Source organism: Gavia stellata, chromosome 6, assembly GCF_030936135.1.
Source record: "Gavia stellata isolate bGavSte3 chromosome 6, bGavSte3.hap2, whole genome shotgun sequence".
In the NCBI taxonomy this organism is placed as follows: Eukaryota; Metazoa; Chordata; class Aves; order Gaviiformes; family Gaviidae; genus Gavia; species Gavia stellata.
This window is the reverse complement of record NC_082599.1, coordinates 7,647,369-7,667,447: the sequence shown is the minus strand read 5'-3', so window position 1 is coordinate 7,667,447 and position 20,079 is coordinate 7,647,369. Positions and strand designations below refer to the sequence as shown.

Genomic DNA, 20,079 nt, shown 5'->3' with positions numbered 1-20,079 from the left:
TTCCTTATGTCTCCTAATAGCTCTTTTGGCAGAGTTTGTTGATACTGGAAATGGCTTTTGTAGACTTGCTGAGTACATTAGCGCACAATGAACACATCCCAGCAGCAAGACTTTAAGATCTAATGGTGTTTTTCTCCCTTTTAGTGGTTTTACATTTGCATCAATTACAGCTACCCTCCACCTCAAACCCCAATCTGAGTACTAAGGAAACATTTGTACATCCATAAAAACACAGAAGATAAGAGCATCTGCCCCAGAACTGCCTGTAAGCAAAAACAGAACAGGCAAGTTAGGTGTCCTTTTAATCCTTCAGGATGTGGAACACTCTCCAGTCCCACTGAAACGAGCAGAAGTTGAGGATGTTCAAAATACCAGGCTTATTCTTCTTGCCTCACCCTGTGGCATATCACATTAGCCAACATTTATATCTGCCTACAACACCCAGCCTCCACTGTGGTTATTGCTGCTTGATTGGCAGAGCTACACGTCTCTTTATAAAATTAAATGGAAGTCCTTGGAGGGCAGCTGCAATTTTGGAAAAAGACTGAAGAGAGGGACTGAGTAGGGGGTCCTTTTTGATTCCAGCAAAGCTAAAATTTTTCAGTGAGAGTTAGGATTTTCTTTGAAAGAAATAAATACATTACACTGTACCACCAAACCCACTACAAACAAAACACATTAGAGCCTAATTATTTTGCAGGTTTCTTGATGAATGAGTCTATGCTCTTAAAGCTGTCTCTTCATCTGTAAAAGCCATCAAGAAAGGTTGTTTTCAATGAAGAATGATAGCTAAAGAACAGTTACCTAAATTCCTCGTTAATTCCTTTAATCATAAGATATGGTAACTCTTCCCCAGATATGTCAGGAGTAATAGTTTCTTCAAGCAACAGATCCCTCCCTGAGTTGTTGGATTTCTAGTCTTCTGAGTCTAGCATCTTAGTTATTACTGAGTTTTATTCTTACTTGCCATCAAAACAAAGTTTTCTTTGAAAATGCTGTCTGCAAGGTAAAATATGACACTGACAGGTAATGAGTATAAAGTGACTTGTACTAATGCACTTTACCCCGGATTGAAAGGAGGGACCAGAGGAGGCTGCGTGTACACCAATGCAAAGCTTTTGAGTGGGAAAAAGTCTCTAGTGCAAAAATCTCTGGTGGGGTCCTGAAAGCTCACACCGACAAGATGAGCTAGACTTGTCAGGAAGATGCGTTATCATGTTTTCAAACACTTGTTTGAATGGCTTGGGATTTTACGCTTACTAATTGCTATCTTATCTGCTCCCTTTTGATGGACTTGAGTGCCCATCTGCACAAATCTCTGGAAGTACAAGAAGTGAACCAAATTCAGAGATCATATAGCCCACTTAAAAATAAGTAGCTCTGTTCAGCCTCATAGTTTTTATGCATTTAAGTCTGTCCTGATTTATGCTGGCGTAAGAAAATCATGCTTTGTCTGCTGACGTACTTATAGATATAACAAGAAACACAGATGTTGTAAGTTGAATTTTCTAATTGGTTGTGGATGTCTGCTCGTTTCTTAAATGGATAATAAATATAGCTTAAATGATCTGTTTGATCACAATTCAGATCTGCCCTAAGAATGTAACCAAAAATGCAGCTGGGGTGGAAACACATGTCAAATAAAAACAGGATGCTCACAAGAGAAATTATCTGCTGTTGATAATTGATTGTCAGCAAAATAGATGAATAATCTTTCTCCTCAAAGGATGCTGAAGACAATTCTAGTTTTTATAAAGGTATTGCCAAGAGCCTTATAAAAAGCAGACTGAGGCTCATGGGAAATACTCCCTGTTTCTTTTTGCCTCTGCTCCTAATTTTATTCTAACTGCTGGCTGAGATACTGTTAAAATAACAAAAAAGAAGAAAAAGCAACCATTAAAGCTCTTGAGCCATGTGCCATGAGATAGAGGTAATCCTGCGGCTCACAGGAGTATTAAAATTATAACAATAAAGTAATACCAGTGCTGAGGATCGTTTTAGAAATAAGCAATCAGACAGGAGGCTAACATAACACGCACCTCCACCACTCTCGTCTTGCCGCTACGCCTCCCTGTAAATGGATCAGACAGTTCAGACAGTTGAATGATTAAAAGAGTTTTAACGGCAAGGCGGAGCAATTCCCTTTCATAAATGAGGAGTTGAGATACATACCTTTAGTCTGGGGAAATGTGATGAAAAAATACAGGTTCACTGTAAAGCTGAGATTTCTGTCTGCTTTTCTTCTGAACTGATCTTTGGTAATTATTCTTGTTTACAGCCTCTGGCCTCTCCTCTTCTCCATCTACCCCAACACAAGTGACCAAGCAGCCCACATTTCCTCTTGAATCCTATAAGCATGAGCCTGAGAGACTAGAAACACGGATTCACTGTTCTTCACCTCCGGACACAGGGCAGAGATTTTCTTTGCCTCCATCTCAAAGTGCAGCCAAGCCTCCTGTCATGACACCAGCTCCCTGTGCTACCTCAAAACCAGTAAGTAAAGCATGTGTCCAGTTTTCCACTGGGAAATGTACAGGGTTATGTGTTAACTGTTGCTTGTATTACAACCGATGGGCTGGAGCGTGTGTCCATACTGCGCAACAGAACAAGAGTAATTTCACGGGCCTTTTACTTCAGACTTATCTCAACTTCTCCCAGTATTCAGCTGACAAGTCACTAGGAGTCCAAAGGTGGTAGCTCCCCTTCTGATTTATCCAAATAGCAACTAATTTTTGCACTATTCTCAAGTGAGTTTTGCAGTGGCTACAAATCCCAGCATACATTGCTGAAATGCCACTTTAGAGAAGGATAACATTTTATTTAGGATTGTCTTTATCTCTCTTAGGAAGAGCTGCTGAGAGAGCTAGCAGCCAAGGAGAGCATATCAAAAAGAAATTCACAGTATGAGCTGCAGGGGTTTTGAGTTCCTGCTGCCTCTGGAGTCTGAGATGACTGGGACCACCAGTGACTGATGGCAGTAGTTGCTATCACGCCTCCTGCCCCAGCTCAGGGAGCAGAGGGAGAAGGGCAGCACTACCAGGGTATTTATGCAGCCCCCCCATGTAGTAGAGGTGTCTTCCTATGAGTGGTTTCTTCAGCTCCTGGGAATGCATGAACTCAGCAGTTCCTGGGAATACATGAATTCCAGCCTCTGATATTCCCCACTGCAACATCCGCACTGCGTGCCATTGTGCCTCCTCCCCTCTCCCTTGGCCAGGCTGAGCTTCAGAAGCATTGCTCTTCTTTTCTTTTCTCCTCTTCTTTCTTTTTTTGTTAATTCCTTTGCATTAACTGTATCTTTCTGTTCACCATTCCCCTGCCTCATGGAACTAGCAGACTATGATCTGTCACCAGAGTTAACTACTCTGCATCTGTCTTTCCCAGCTTTTCTTCTTCTTTTTTTTTCCCCTCAGAATATAAAATCTTTGACATTTTCTGTATCTAGAAATCTAGAACTGTAAAGGACATAAGGGTTCATGAGGTCTGTTTCCCTGTTGAATGACTACAAGTTCTCTTTCATTCCAGTTCTTAGTGATTTATTTAAAAGCAGGAAGTTTCCTCCCACTCACCCATGGGAAAGCTAACACAGCAATCCCAAAACCTTTTTGCTTTTGTGTTAGGTACCTCCACAGTAGCAGCAGCCGTTGTATGTTGAAAGTGTGTAGGTACTGGATCAGTGTTCACATACTACTTTCAAGCTGTTCACACAGATCCAGTAAAACACATGCCCTGTTTTGGGGACTCCTGCCCTAATGGTTAGGAAGTCTCTGATTTTCAACCTGATTTTTTTTTGTGGACAGGTTATGACCATTTGCTCTTACAATTAATAGCCATTTTCATTCATTGTTTTTTACATCCTGTTGTACCTGTAGCCAACCTTTGTTTTTCTAGATTAAGCAAGCCAAACTCTCCCTACAAAATACAGACTTTTCTGTTCTGCCGCTATGCAAAAGTAAATAAACTATTAAATAAAATAAATCCTACATTTATAGTTAAGGAACGCCAGCAGTAACTTTTCTCCAGCCAACTCGATGCCCTTCCATGTAAGTAGTAGTCTTGAGATACATAAATTATGAAACTCAAAGGCTTGTAGGACACAAAAATATGTTTGGTAGGTTTCAGTCAATCAGTCATATTATTTGCATATGAATGTGTTTATCTGTGTTATGCAGCTACGGAGGAGTCTTTTGTACCTGTTAGAATAGAAATGGGGAAATAACATAATCTTAGCACATTCCACTGACTGAGAGACTGAAAAGTTTGTTTTGTTTTTTAATTATTTGCTGATTTGGACAATATGAAGTTGAGTAGAAGATGCCAGAATAAAGAAACAGAATTCTCAGCAAGTATTTATCAACTGTTGTGGTTGTATATATGTACAAGAGAGAGTCTGGACAGAAACTCTATATGTTGGACTCAATTATCTCCTGTACAGAAGATACAGAAATACATAAATATATATATATATTTATGTAAAAAGATACATAGGATGTATAGTGCCCTAGTATCTTGGTTTGTACCCTCTGTACTCATTTATATCTGAGAACAGTGAGTGTGCAGGGCTGCCAGTGAATCATTAGTTTCTTGGTTTACTTGGGAACAAATGTCAGCAGCTACAGATCTGTGAGGAACAAAGCCCTGCATGTTTAATTTTCAACACAGACCAGAGAGAGAGATTTGCCATGCTTTTCTAGTAGGAGAAACTGTTAGAGGAGAGAAGAGCTAAGTTTCTGCAGAAGGGCATGAATCTGAAGCTGATGCGTGTTCACTCAGGACTGTTGTGTCTTTTGATCCCTGTAAGTTATTTATCTAGAATTCCTTTACAAATATGACAGCAGTAGACCGACATTCTTGATTTGAGTACTGTATTTCAAACATTTCATTTGTTCTGAGCTGTGTGTTAATAAATACATGTTTTTACAATGCACATGCCATAAACAAATCTGTAAAAGGCAAACTCAATTTCTTGTTTACTCAGATCACAATTTCTTGGCATAACAATTCCAATTATCTTAAAAACACACTATAAATTATATGATAAATGGTTTCATAGCGGCCATGCTGTTAGATGATCAGTTTAATAACAGGGAAGCTTCTATGTTGACATCTGAAACAAGACTCTTATCTACAGGACTCTGTCAGCTTAAATCTCATTTACTTATTACATTGTTTAACTAGTGATGATGATAATGTGTGAGATCGCAGAACTATTATAAATGATTCACGATTGCTATATATATTGCAGTAGCAAAGAGGAACCCTTGGACCCAGACCCGGAATTATTTAAAAAACCCACAGAACAGCACATAACTATAGGAAGTTGCAGTATCAGGACTTGGAACTAATCTTAGCCCATTTTTATAATTAACTGCATTTGATGCTTATTGTGAACTTGTTTTTTATATGTCTGAGACTGTGTCGCAGAATGGTTAAATCTGTTCAGTAAGAGAGAAGGCATGGAGGAAAGAATAAAAATATTTATTTCCCAGCAGATGTAATCAAAACCTTTCATGTTTTAGTAGCACTTAGAACTGTGTATATTTTGATGTGATTTTTAAGCCTTAGATTCTGGCAAGGGGAATAAAAAGTGGGAGACTGTTCCTCACAGGGGGAGAGCCTCCTTCAGCAAGTATCATCTCCAACACAGTATACAAACCCAAGCAATTAACCTCATGCTAAATGGATGTCTGTGATAATCACTAAAGTCTGGATTTAGCCAACCTAACTTTAGAAACCTATCTGAGCTGCTTAAGTTGGGAGTATAGTAGCTCTAGTTGTCTCTATATCCCACAGAGAGGCATTTGCAGGGGATGAATCAGATCTTCAGTGGGCTGAACAGCCTTTTGCACTGATTATAAAGGGAGTGACTCCGGGTGTTGCATTTCTGACTGAGGCACTTCTGTTAGGTGCCCAAAGCTAGATGTGATGAGGCTGTGAACACCATTGCAGCAGTTCTTACAGGCTTTTCTCTGGGTGTGTAGATGTTCCTAGTGGTTGAGTTAGAAGGTTATAATGAGAAATTCAGCTGATAAGAGATCAAAGCTATACCAAAAGATTAGTGTGCACTGCATTAAATGGGGAAGGAGCAATTTGATTTTTCACAGTACAGTTCATGACCCTGTACTTTGGCCTTGTGTTGTTTGGACTGTGTAACCTTCAGGCAGTAAGTGGTAAATGATAACTCTTCTCTAATGTGACATTACTAACCATGAAAGGAATGTAGAGAGGTTGCAAATTCAATAACGAACATGTTTACCCTGTTTCCGCTTTGCCTGTATTTTAAAGTGGAATGTAGTATGTTGAGCTTAATGTGGTTGTATCCTTTTCATTTCATCCTTTCTTCTTCCACTGATGCATAAGACACTGTGAAAATAGCAGTATTCCCTGTCTCCTGCAAACACAAGCATTTTTGTGGTACATCATTTCCTGGCCTTTATGGGTTTCCCCGTTCCCGGCATGAGAGGAGTCCAGGCCAGAGAAAGAAGATGCTAGCTCCAAATTGAGGAGCTGCCTTTGAGTTCTTTTTTGGTGAAAAACAGGGTTGGGGCTTCCTCTGCTCAGAAACAAGTGACAAAGGCAGAACATGCTTACGAATGGCCCTTCCCATATGATTGTGTATTTAATGACTGTTCTCCATGTAACTTCTGAGCCAAGTAATTTCCCAGAACATTCTTAAAAAGAGGGCATCTGAGCCAGAAGGTAGTCTGAGACTTACTCTAAGCTTGTGTGAGCAAGTCCTGTTAAAACTGCAGACACAGCACACAGGAGGGACTGAAAGAGTCCAGTCTGTATCTATTTTACACAGTCCTTGCTGCTCCATCACATGGAAAAGGAGAGACATAATGTACAGCTGGGACTCTCTTCCAGTCCTACATAGAGAGAGGGAAACAAGATTGTTTCTGCAGCTACCTGCTTGTTAAACAGTAGCACTTCCCTGCAAGGCTATTCATGCTGTTTCTTAGCCAAAGTGTAGTAAACTCAAAAACAGGGCTGTTAACTTGTTCAGCGTGATGAAAGGCTATTACATCACACCCTGCTGCTGGCAAGGAGCCTGGGAACCAGGATATGTGCAGCAGCAAGTCCTTCAGTTTGGTGCTCTCCAAAAAGCCGTGCCACCTATCAGAGCTCCATAATCTAGCTGGCTGATTAAAGAGATTTAAATCTGATGAAGTGAACAGAAGAGTGTTCTTTGATTCTGATGTTGCCAAAAAAAAAAAAAAAAAAAAAAAAAAGGCACAGTCTGGGAAAAAAGGAATCCAGTCTGCAAATGTACAAGAACTCCCTATTTCAGCATTCATGTGGTTTAAGGCAATACATTAGAGTGCCAAGACATTAAGACATTACTGTGATTCAGCTTTGATTTACACCACAGTAAACGGATCACAGAAATTAGAGCCAGAAAGGCTGTCATTTACCAGTGAAGAAAGCTCTTGCAGTGGTGGTGTGTCCAGGCTAGTTTTAAGCGGCTTAATACCAGCACTCCTTTTGGGAAATGATTCTGTTCTCTAATAGATCCTATGGACTGTAACAAGCTATCATTGCTTAAACATTTTTCCCTATTGGAACTGTTGCTGTCCATGTGAAAGTGTGTTTAATTTAAAAATGGTATATATTTGTCCAACAGTTGGCATGTAACTAATCAGTTGCAAACCTAGTAAAGCAATAACTTTTTGATGAACTACGTAACAAATACATACAATATTAATGAGAAAATGCTTTGAGCCCACCTGATTTGATTTCAGCCTCCTTTGACAGAGCATCATGGTAGCCCCACTGAATTGAATATAGGCTGACAGGAGAATTATTTAATATGGTTGGAAAGTCCATAGTGAGATTCAGTGGGACATAAATAAATGAACCAGTAAACTCACCTGGAACTAAACATTACAAAAATAGAAAGCTTCTTCTATACCACACTAGTTCTTTTTAATTACAGCTCCCATTTTATTAATATTCTGTTTTCCCACTTCACCTTCTCCCTATTAGCTGTATCTTTTGTATCACATTTGGTATTTTCCTCCGCTTTTAGTATTTAAAATATGCAACGAACATCTTACTATCCATTTTCTACTGGTTAATCTGCTTTTTTTTTAAAGCTTATTTGGTTTAGAAGAAAAAATGTTCAGTCACAACCTCCTGAAACACTAGTTTCCTAATGTATTTGTATTCTGGTTGCAATCAATCTTAGGATGCAGAGAAATTGTATTGCATAAAGGTGATTTTTTCTACCCTAAGGAAATGTGTGTCTGTGTCAGCTTGTGGCTTTTTCTGCAGCCACAGAGATAATTTAATCAACTATCTATGGATTCACTCAGTGGAGAATTTATTTTAATGGCATAAAGTCCTACAATTCCTGTACCTCCTAGTCCTAGATCAAAAGGAGAAAGGCTAGGTGGAAAGGATGAATAGCCAGAATGCTGAGTCCAGTCAATTCCCAGCTGCTTTGACAGCTGTCATAAGACTGTAAGTAGCTAAGGCAATTAAAACTAAAGCATCTATGAGTCTTTTTTAAGATACACATTGGTACCAAAATCATGACGCCAGCATCCTGAAGACAGAGTTAGTGGCTTAAAGCTAAGTTACTTTTATCACCCTAAGTCCTGCACTAGGCATGGTATAAAAAGGCTAAACCTAAGGATCTGGCCTCGTGTGCATATATAAATAGATATCTTTTGAATAAGTAACATGATGTAAGAGGGTGCTTTAAAATTGACAGCCTGGTTTTACCCATTGAACTGATTTCTCATGGCACAGTTTATTTCTGAATTTTAGACTTGTTAATTTAATAAGCACCCTGTTATTTTGCTAGAAGATCAGAACTCCTCATAAGAGTAAGCTGCATTAGCAATTAGAACCTGAATACACACTCTCTGCTTTAATGTAAAGCTGCAGCTTAATATAGGATCACCGAGTTTCTTACCAGCTATATCTGGGCAATTTTGGAACACAAAAATTATTTACCATCTAGGCTGTTTATTCACAAAGCAGTAGGGATTATAGACCAAAGTCTTTCCGTGAGAATGGAGGAGAGATGCACAGTTTTGAACCTGTTCTGTTGCACCATGCCTGCTTATGTATTGGACTAAAGGGAAAATACAGCTAAGAATAAGCAAAAAATGCTTATGGAAGGGAACTCTGTGAATTCCTTGCCATCTTCATCTCTCTTAGCCCGGTTTTGTCTATATTGTATTTTTAGATACACTGTCTTTAATGGCCAACAGAGCTTTAAAGAATGTAAAAAGCAGGTTGATACCAAAAGGAAATGGACTACATAAAGCAGTGATACTGCTTTCTCACTTCCTTACAACATTCCCCAGTACATTCCTCTGACTGTATGAAATAAACTGTTGAAGTTGGGAGGAATAAGGGGGACATCACAAACAACACTCACTTCTGTACGGCTTCGTTCCCCCAGCTTTCATATTTTATAGTGTCACTACCTGCTTGTGCATGAGGAGAGCAATACAGCTCTTTAAAAATACAGCTTGTGTCTGTGTTTTTTTCTTTTAAGATTACAATCAAGCAAGTTTGGCCATTTGAAAGTCAGCTGCATGGGCTGCTGACTCAGAAGAGGACTAGATACCATCTCGGCAGCAGCTTGGAAAAATGTTTCCATTGTGCTGGTGAAATGAATGCAAAATATTTATTCTTTGAGCTTGTTCACAACAGCATTCTCAGCTGGAACTGAGGGTGGGGCCATGTGGAAGACATTTGTGGGAAGACAATGATTTGTACAGTGCCCAAGGTACGCATAATCTTATAACTAACAAAGGACAAGGCTCCTACCATATGGGGCTTATAAACTGAAGTATAAATCGGTGAAGTAATCAACAGCGAATAAAAGAGAAAAAGGTAATGGAGGCAGAAGATCAGCAAAAGAAGGGGAGAGGACAGAATTCAAGAGGGGAGGTTTTAATTTAGTCTTTTTGCATGTTTAAGGTAAATTGCCAGTGATAAGGTTAATACCTTAGACTTTTGAAATTTTTATCTATCATACCTTTTCACTTACAACTGCACAAGCCAGGGCATCTATGGCATTGTAGAAAGTCTTCTTCCTTGTACCTCAGAACAAAAAGTTACTAATTGCTATTTTGTGGTATATGAGCACATATGATTCAAGCAGAAAAATAAACATGATTCTTGCCCTGAGGACCTTATTGTCCAAGAGCCTGATCTAGCAAAACAGGCCAGGCAAATTCTAAAACCGTAAGAAAGCATTGGCTTAAACAGGCTTGTTCCTAACACTACTTCCAGTATATGCTTGCACAATAGATTTTAAGTGTAGCCATAACATAGCTAGCAATGACAGAAGGCATTGAAGAAAGGTAACCTGAAGGTTACAGCACTGAGTTTGGTTGAGGTTGCTATGTATTTATGTTGCTGAATCTCAGGTGCTGTTTTGTTTTGGTTAATGTCGATGTGATGATGGCCTTGATCCAGGAAAGCACTTAAATGTGTGGTTAATTTTAAGTATGTTGGTAGTCCTGTTGGAGTCAACAGTACTAGAGCACTTAAAGCTATGTGCATGCCTAGTCACTTTGCTGGATCAGGGTCTTTGTACAATTTTTATTGTCTATTGAAACACTTACAAATGATTAGCACAAGTACTGAAGATGAGAAAGGAAGTTGATGGATAGACAGAGGATGGAAAAAAACAGTTGGAGAAAACAATAAAGGTTCAGAAGACTAAATGAGGGAAAGAGCTTGGGAATCAGAAAAGAAGAGAGCCCCTGGCGACAATGGAAAATAGCTGATCACTGAGTGGCAGGGAGAGCAGCATCTGCGAGATTGCTATCTTCCTGCTGTTGTGTGTTTGGCCTTTCAAGCTTTGGGTGTTGGGATTGTATTTACTTGGAAACATTCGTGGTGTGTACTACCTCAGGATCCAGCTCCTTACACAAAGGGAAACAGCTACTGATGGAGAAATGGCTTATGAAAGAAGACAAGAGGTTCCTCTCCAGCCCCTCTCCCTTAAGCATGCTGATAAAGACTGCACAAGACTACATCCCAACAGACCTGCTGCGCACAGGACACTGCCAAAGCTGATTTCTTAGGGAGCACCGTGAGGAATAGTTTCCATGGAGAGTGCACAACTTTCTTTTCTTGAATATGCCTTCAGAAAAAGACAGCAAGATGCCACCAAACATGGCTATGGTACAAAAGGACATAATACAAACCGGTCACCAAGTAGCCTTTTCCATCATTCAAGATTTTACAGGTACAGAGGTTACATTTTGAAGAAAAGGATACCTTCCTCAACCTTCCTTCTTTTCCTCATAGCTTCAAGCATTTGGCTGTTGCTGTTTTAGAGAAAAGATCTTGGAATTCAAAGAGCATTTCAGTTGCAAAGTTTTTCAGGAAAACAAGAGTTCAGAAAGGAGAAAAATACAGTGCCAGTAGCTAGGGCATGCTTTAGAGATCAGAGAGAGCTGGCTGCAACCATCTGCCCTATCAGAGATCACTTGTGTGACTCCAAGTCACTTGGTCTTCTAGTGCCTCAGTTTCCCATTTATAAATAAAATGGGGTAACATTTCTCTAAGTCAAAGAGATGCTATGATGATAAATACCCAAAAATGTTCTACAGAACTCAGATATTTCTAGAACAGGAGCTGCAAGTGGCTTAAGATAAGTTAACCATAGACAGCATGTGTTGTATTTAAAGTTTGTAGCGACAGACTTTTACGCTGCAGACTGTTATTGTGTATAGGAAGCTATCACGTTTTCAGAGCACATCAAGATTTACACAAAAGATCACTGTAAAGTAGGCTGCTCTTCTGAGTTCTATGTTTATTTTAGAGCTTCCTTAAAACAGTTCAGGCATTCTCAAGAACCGGTAATTTTCAAAAAATTATCATAGGACATTCTGTCCTGTACATTATGTAAGGTTTGATATATAAACACACATGCCCAAAACTTGATTTTTACCACAACTAGCCATTAAATTACTTTAAAACCATGAATCAATGTAATGTCTACCTAAGCCTATTAACAACCTTAAATAAATACTTACCATTTTTCTAGAGATCCATAGCCAGCCATCTATGCCGAACTTGGTGTGCCTTTCCCAAGAGCTTGAAATATCATCAAAACAAACTAAAAATTAATATAACAACCCCTGAAATGTCAAAGTCAAATCAGTTCCCCTTCTTGAAGGAATGTCCCATACTGTCCCTCACAAGGCGTTACTCAGGTATCTCCTGAGAACAACCCAGCTGAAACTCCAATGCTTAACCCAAATGGCCAAGGCTAGGAGTGTTCTTGGGATTGCCCGGCCAGCAGCAGTTTCCTTCCTGCACTGCCATCATTCCTCCAGCAGCACTTTCACTGGCTCCCTCTCTGGCACACAGCACAGGACACAGGTAGTTTCCCTGGTACAAAGGTCCAAAGCTCTGAGAACTCTTCATCTCAAAAGATGATGCTCTTTGTCTCAAAAGATTATTAACTGTGATATATGACCATTTTGGCAGAAACAACCACTTTAATCTCAAACTACTGACTGCATTATTTAATTTAATATTCAACTGCTTTTTTTTTTTCACTTAAGTTAAACTGACACTGAATTTCCAGTCTGCTACTTAAGTGTACTTCAGAAGAGAAAGGCATCTCCATAGGGCTTATACACAATTTAATGTACAGTAAATAGAATTTAATCCTGGCTCTACTGAAATCAATGCCAATTTTTCTATTTACTTCAGAAAGGCTAGATTATCTTATGACTCAACTATTACCTTACCTTGTAATGACAATTTAAACAGTTCGTTTTCATACCACTGTTAACTGGGAGGTACCACTCTGTGTTAATACAGAAGTCTCTTCAAACAGGCTGTTGAATATTGAATGCAATGCTTTAGTTCTGTATTTTGAGAGCCTGTGATAAGCTACAACAAAAAGCCCTAAGGAAGCATGTCAAGAAATAATTTCAGCTCTTTGCAGACATTTAACTACAGACTGAATCTGAATCTAAGCTTATGTGCTTGTGAACCTGGTGTTTGCCATATCCACACTATAAGCATCCACTGCCCATGAATACACTTTGGTGTCTGCATGTCCACAAGGTCTGCAGAAACACGAGCATGGCAAGAGGCTTGCTGGAGGTGTATCCCTGGTCCTTAGCGTGGAACTACTTTGAATTTTTTTCAATTCTGGATGCTGGAATACAGGGAAAAGCCTTACCATTATTTCCATGTCTCTTTATGATATTGTTTGTAGTCATAAAACATTTAGCTCAGACACTTGATATGCTTCTTGTTTAGCACAGTCCTTGCTTCAGTCCTGCCAGACAGTGTCAAACCACAGAACCAGTACAGAGGACGATCTGGTTTTACCTGTAATGTACCTGAAATGATGGAACGATATAGTTAAGAGGCTGTCAAAAGGGAAAGCATGCATGACAGAAAGAAGATATACATTGCATGTTACTGTCATTGCAGATTGCTTTTGTGCGTAACAATAAAAAAGAAGCAGCGCACAAAAATTAGGCCTGGAGTGATGAGCAGTAGGCCTGGAAGTAATTCAGGAAGAGGGTTAGGTTCCTCAAGTTACACAGCTTCAGTGCCACCTGAAAAACAGCTTTTTGTCAAAAATTAATTTATTTGGAGATTACAGGTCTATCATAGGCTCTATGTTGAAGGAAGTTTATTAATATATTGGTTTTTCTACGCATAATAGTAGCTACTCGGAGATAACAGACTTCACAGGCTTTAGTGGGGCCACTGATGGCACTCATGCCCAGAGTTTGTCAGCTGTGGGGTGGGCTTGAAATCTAATGCAACCACACAGCCCCTCAGTGCTACCAGGTAGCCCTTCTTAGGTGTTTAATGTCCTCTTAGAACCGCACTGAAAAATACTTCATTATCTTTGCCTGCTTCTTTGAGATAGCTTTCAAATACTCCTTCTGGAGTCCTGTTGAGTATTGAGATCTTCGGTCATGAGCAGCTCTGCAGAATGTGGCCACCTATAGCACAGCTCATTTGCTCCACACTTAGCCTGCAGTTACCTGCTTCTCAGTGCAGCTCATGCCACAAAATGAATTATTTGTTCAGTCCAGGTCTATGTAAATTTCTTGAAGAAGTTTTGTTGAGATTGTGGGTGATTCAGCTCTGAACTGAAGGTTGTCTCTATTTTTCAGTAAACCACCCTTGTAACTCTGACCTGCATCATCCTGCTAATGTCTAGGCTCAATAGATCTGCTTCCAGCCTTTCAAAACTGCTGATGATCATGAAAATTACACTTTAACGGTAGGCTACTGATAGGTTACTAGAACTTTGCAGAGTTTCCTCAAGCCTGAAGTGTGGCATCAGTTAACTTCAGGCTTTGTTAGGGAAAAGGTGTTTCATTTTAAATTTTAAAAAATCGTCGTTGAAAGCTGGTGTAATGTTTGTACAGTGAAGTCACTATCCATGACCGAGGCCTTGATATGTAACACTAAGATGAAGAAAGCAAAATGGTGTATAGTAAATGTGTTTATTTAAATCAGATTTGGCTCTGAGTATTTTTTTTCAAATTCGTTATTCTCTGTGGCCTCTGTTCTGCAGATTACTCATCAGTACTCTGGCCTCAATCCATCTAAAGTACTTAAGTAAGTGCTTAACTTTACCTAACACAAATAATCTTGTATTCAATGCCAGTGAATGAAGACCCACGTAAATGTGGGCTCACGCTTACTCTTCTTTTTTATTCACTTTATTTCATTCCACAAATTAGTGGATGCTTACCTGTTTTTTACCATCTTAATCTGTTCTTTGAGTTTTTTTAAAATGTATGTTTGTCACAAGAAAATACTTACTGTAATCATGCTTATTACCTGATTACTGCAGCTTTCTCCAGCAGTAATTTGCCCTTGCCCTCGACCATGCCCCTCAGTGTGATAAGAGGTAGGTCCTATTTCAAAGAGAATAAGGAGCACTCAAGCATATCTGTGAAAACAGCAAAAGTATATCTTTTCGAGCATATACAATAACAAACATTTAAGACAAGAACACTTAAAAACTGTATAATAGATTAAAAGAGTAAGTGGCATCCCTGTGTTTGCAGAATCAGGTAGCACGCTTGTAATATCAGTATTCTTAACAAACTCAGGTTAGTTCCTCACAAGTACTTAACTTTTTTGAACTTTGTGTTCAAAAGGACAGAATTTAAATTGCTGGGCTGTTTGATTAATAACGTGTCACGCTGATAATATTGATTCGGACTCCACCTATATTCTACACGAGTAACCTGAGGAATGAATATTGGCCACAAAGGCTTATGTAGAGAATGCTTCTGGTATTCTTGACTCAAAACTCTGCCTTATCTGAGTTGCAGAGTGATACAGGATCAGACACACAGATAGAGATTAGAGGTCATGTAAACAAATCCTGCCTCTTCTCCACTTCTGCCTTGACTTCTCTGTAAGAATGTAGCTGGGGATCTAGACTATTCCTTGGTCTTTTACTTCCTTTGAAGTTTATTTTTTAGAAGTACTTAACTGTTCTGTCACTGGTACCATTTTTTTTTTCTCAAAGTGAGGTTCTGCAGGACACTGTTCGTGTATAAGATAGTTTCTTTGTTTCTGGTGTTAGATCTAAGTAAGTTTTGTACATCTATTCTGTTTCTCAATTGTCAGTGACAGAACTTACTGGGATTAAACTGCAAGTTCATTTCCACACAGAAATATTTAGGAAGGGCTCTCTGCTAAAAATGTGAAATCACTCTGCACATTCAGTTCACATGTCTTCAGGATAAACAGATTTCAACACTCAGTACTGTAACTGCAGTGAAGATTTAGAAGAAATGCAAGGTGTCCATTTCATCATCTTTCTTAGTGCTGAATGAACTCCTATATTCCTTTTTTTTTTTTTTAGGACCTACTAAAGATCCCCAACTGTGACTGCTCATCACTAATAATTAACTCTGTAAAGTAATTAACATTATAGTTACTGTTATGTGGGAGGATATCTGCAGTGTGAGGCTAGTTACTAGTTCTAGAACGTAGAAGAAATATATAGTTGATCTGTATTCCATGTCAAAAGACTCCTGCTTAGGACCACTGGGCAATTCATATTCTGCTGATGTTGGGGTGAAGGAAAAAAATCCTTTCAGGGTATAATTCTTATCCAATGGCAAACTCTGTTTGAACTGTTTTAAAATGAAACTATTACAGCCACCTTTAACCTCACTATACAGTACTAGAAAGATATATAGAATAGATACACTTGCTCCATCACTTTCATACCTGCTGCAGGATAGTTGTGTCTCTAATTCATTGAGGGCCTTACAGATTAGTGACAGACCACCGAACTGACCCCAGTAAGGATCCAGTGAAGAACACACAATGCCGATACGGAGTGCATTTTCTATTCAAGGTTTTGTTACAGGATTTGGCTACTGTGTTCTAAACAAATTGTAATCTCTGAGTTGTCACCACCTTCATTCATACATGCTACATGCTGACATGATGATAGCATCTAATATTTCAAAAGTCTTTTAAGAGTAGAACAAATTTTATTGCATTCCTTCCAGGTACAGGAAGAAAAAACTTGAATCCAGTATTTTGTGTGAGACATCCCCTTCCTTACTAGTTTGTTTGGTGCTGGAACACAGATTCCTTAGAATAAACGGTAGAAACTACAATTCCTGCACAGCTGCTCTGTTCACCCCGATCTTTTCGAGGTAAGGAGGACTTTGTATCAGCACCAGGCCCAGAGCTCTTCACTGGGACTGACCATGTTCTCTAACCACCTAACAGACTCGTGGACTGCCACCCACAGTCAGCCTTTTCGCCATGCAGTTAGCATTCTTAAATACAGAAGGGATCCAAGATGGGATCCTAATCTGAACCTAACTGACTCTAGTGTTCTCAGCTGTCGTAAACCACTGGTATCAGTTATCACACTCCAGCAGAAAACAAGTAGGGGTTTAATTTACAGTTTAACCAGCAGATGAAACCTTTTTTTTCTGATAACTTCTGTCTTTCTCCACTTCATGAATCAGACTAAATTAAACTAAAAATAAGCAGTAAGTGTTTTAAATTCATTTTGCACAAACAGGTTGCAGCAGAATAAGCATATCTATGACATACGGTTGGAAAAATTCTAAGTTGTTCACTGACAGCTCATCCAACAAAGAGCTGTTAACTACTTGAGTTGTATAGAACAGTAATTGTAGTAAGGAGCACTAGCAAATGGTGGGAAAATTACCATTTGTAGTTTACTCTTGCATTCAAAATGGGTTTGCCTTGATTTGCATTTAGATGGGAATTCCTTCTTGTTGCTCTTCAATCCATTAGGTTTTATAAGGTAAGCCGCTTTTTTTTTTTCTTCTGAAGTACTTCGAAGGACATTCAGTTTTACTGCTGGACTATGAGCTATGCAGGTGGCACTCCTAGCATATCAGTATTGTGTCACTGCCTTCATTGATCAGAATGAAAGGAGGAGTAGAAAAGTCAGGAAAAGCTTTGAGACAGACAGCTCTGAATTTACCTGGAAAAGCCTATTTCTAAATAAAGCAAAGGTAACATTTTTGTTGCAATGCTTGAATAAGTCTGTGCCACACAGACTTGTGATCTGCAGCAGCATTTCTTTTTTTAGGTTGTTCTTTCTATTCCTACCCAGTCATCAAAGACTAATACGTAATCTTTACCATTACTCAAACAAAATTTGCTTTAGAATTTTTCTAATTTAGAATTAAGGCTACTTGTTTGGGGGGCGGGGGGGGCAAAGCAAATTTATATTTCTATTAGATTGTTAGTAAACTGGCTTTTGTACAAAACATACATATAAAGACTTCTCCCTGAATTCTCACACTAAGTCTAAATGTATTTTTCTAAAGATTAGACAAAAATAGAAACAAAACAAAATAAAGCTGGAAAGGACATCAGAAATTCATTTTCCCCCACAGTACTATCAACTGTATGTAAATAATTCCCAACAAATGTTTTTTTTAACCTGTTGCTAAAAACCTCCCATGACAGATTTTACAGGTTTTTTTCAGCAAAGCGTGCTGGTGCTTCACTGTTGTTACATTCAGAAAGTTCTCCCAAAGTCCAACCTAAGACTTCCTTGCTAAAGGCTAAGTAGATAACTCCTTACCCCATAACCAGTGGACCCAGAAGATAGTTTATCACTTTCCTTCTTGCAAAAACACATTATATTTGGAGACTGTTACTATCTTTTCCTTCATTCCTCTTTTCTTTTTTTTTTCCTAGACTAAAGAAACCAGGAGGTTTTCAAGTCCTTCTTTACAGGTCATGTTTTCTGAACTCCTAGATCATTGTTGTTGCTTTTCTTTGGACTCACTTGGTTCATTCTCAAGTTTAATGCCCAAAACTCAATGCAGTATTACAGCTGGCATCTAACCAGGGAATGTGTAGAACAGATTCTCTGTGTCTTACCTTTAACACATTTGTAGACAGTGTGATTTTTTTTCCAAGAATCTGACGTTGTCTGACATTTAGTTTCATTCTCAGGTCTTTTTCTTGCATGACTGCTGCAAGCCAATCCTTTCCCATTTTATTTTTGCATTTGATTATTGTGTAACACAGTCTACTTACCCATATCAAAGTGCATACTGTTTTTCAAAGCATTGCAGCAATTCTCGAAGATTATTTTAAGTTCTAAGGCTACCCCTAAAAAAGCAGCATCTCTTAGCGTTGAGTCATTTGAAAATGTGATCAGGTTATTCATTATTCCTTCATCAAGTCATCAGTGAAAACATGGAATGATGTTAGATAGAACACAAACCTCTGTGGAACCCTCTCTTAAACCCTTCCAGTTATGTAAAGAAATCTTACTACCTTCCTTGTGAATATTGTTGTGACCTTTAGCAGTTGTTTCATCTACACTATCTGGCTTGCTTACATGAGTATCATGCAAGAAAGTGTCAAAAGTCCTGTTAACTCATGTTGCATCTGCTTACCACAAGACTTCTAGCCTGTTATTAAAGTGACTGAGAGTGGCTTGGCATTGTTTATACATGTTGGCTGTTATTGATGATCTTTCTTTCCTCTAACTAACTAACTACTTAAAATGGGTGTACTTGTTCTCTTATCCACCTTGGAATCAAAGTTCTACTGACTAGTTTATAGTTTCTTGGCTCCGTCCCCACCCCTTCCCTTACAGATAGCTATGCTAAGCAGAATGAACCTGACCAAATGCAGATGTAGAGATCTAGTCAGTACAGTGACTGGAGTCCAGCATGCCTTTATCCCAAGTAGTCGTCTGAAATAGGCCATGTGAATGATGTCCTAGAAACGTTTGTTTCTCCACTGGTTACAGAAGCAGCAGCCTAGGGTAACTCGTTCAATATGAAAAGCTACACAGTAGGTGTCTAAGCTCAGGTGAGATGAATCTCGTTCAAAGCCTTTTGATACACCTCGTCTGATGACTGCCACTGATAGATCCCTATCCCAATGGATGCATTCCTGCTAATTCAGGGAGGCAAGATGGCAGGAAACTACATCGAAAATAATCTTCTGTGGATGTTAATCGCTGTTCACATCCCTGAATTGTTCCTACAATTTAAAAACTTAGCATGTTCTTATGAAAATAATGTGATTCCTTCAATAGGACATAGGACTAAAAGGACTCCTAGATTATCAGATAGGTTTTAACATATTCATTATAAGTGCATATATAATTTACAGGACTGATTTTACTTCTACAGACTATTAGTAATTCCCTTTACCCTAGAAAGCTAAAGAAAACAGGCAGAGACCAAGTAAGCAGTTACCTATTAAAATTTACATTCTAGCCTTCCCAGAAGTCCTAAAGCCTCTTTTGTTTACATCTACCTTTTTATGACTTTTGCTGTTGTATCAACCTTGAGTTGTTTTACTTTGCCTCTACAAAGATTGCTGGCACTGCTGTATTAAGCTTCTGTATTAGCGTTATGTCGTAGGCCCATGTTTTTTGGCATAAGTAATGCCCTTGTAAAAAGTTAATTGAAACCTAGCAAAGAAGAAATGTATTCAGGCAGTTTTGGTTTTGCAGATCTTTCTCCTCTAAACTTTTGTAGATAAAATTTATTTTGTTTAGCAGTATTCAGTATATACTGTCTTGTCGCATTGGGCATCTCAAACTGTTAAAACAGGTTACCTGAC

The 20,079-nt window shown here is 38.8% G+C and overlaps 1 protein-coding gene across 1 annotated transcript in view; it reads left to right on the top strand.

Moving 5' to 3' along the window:
* Window positions 1-20,079, top strand: part of PRKAG2 (protein kinase AMP-activated non-catalytic subunit gamma 2) — a 170,652-nt gene that overhangs the window by 95,359 nt on the left and 55,214 nt on the right. Inside the window, 1 exon segment of the mRNA XM_059819051.1 lies at window positions 2,279-2,493. Coding sequence (XP_059675034.1) covers window positions 2,279-2,493 — 215 coding nt within the window.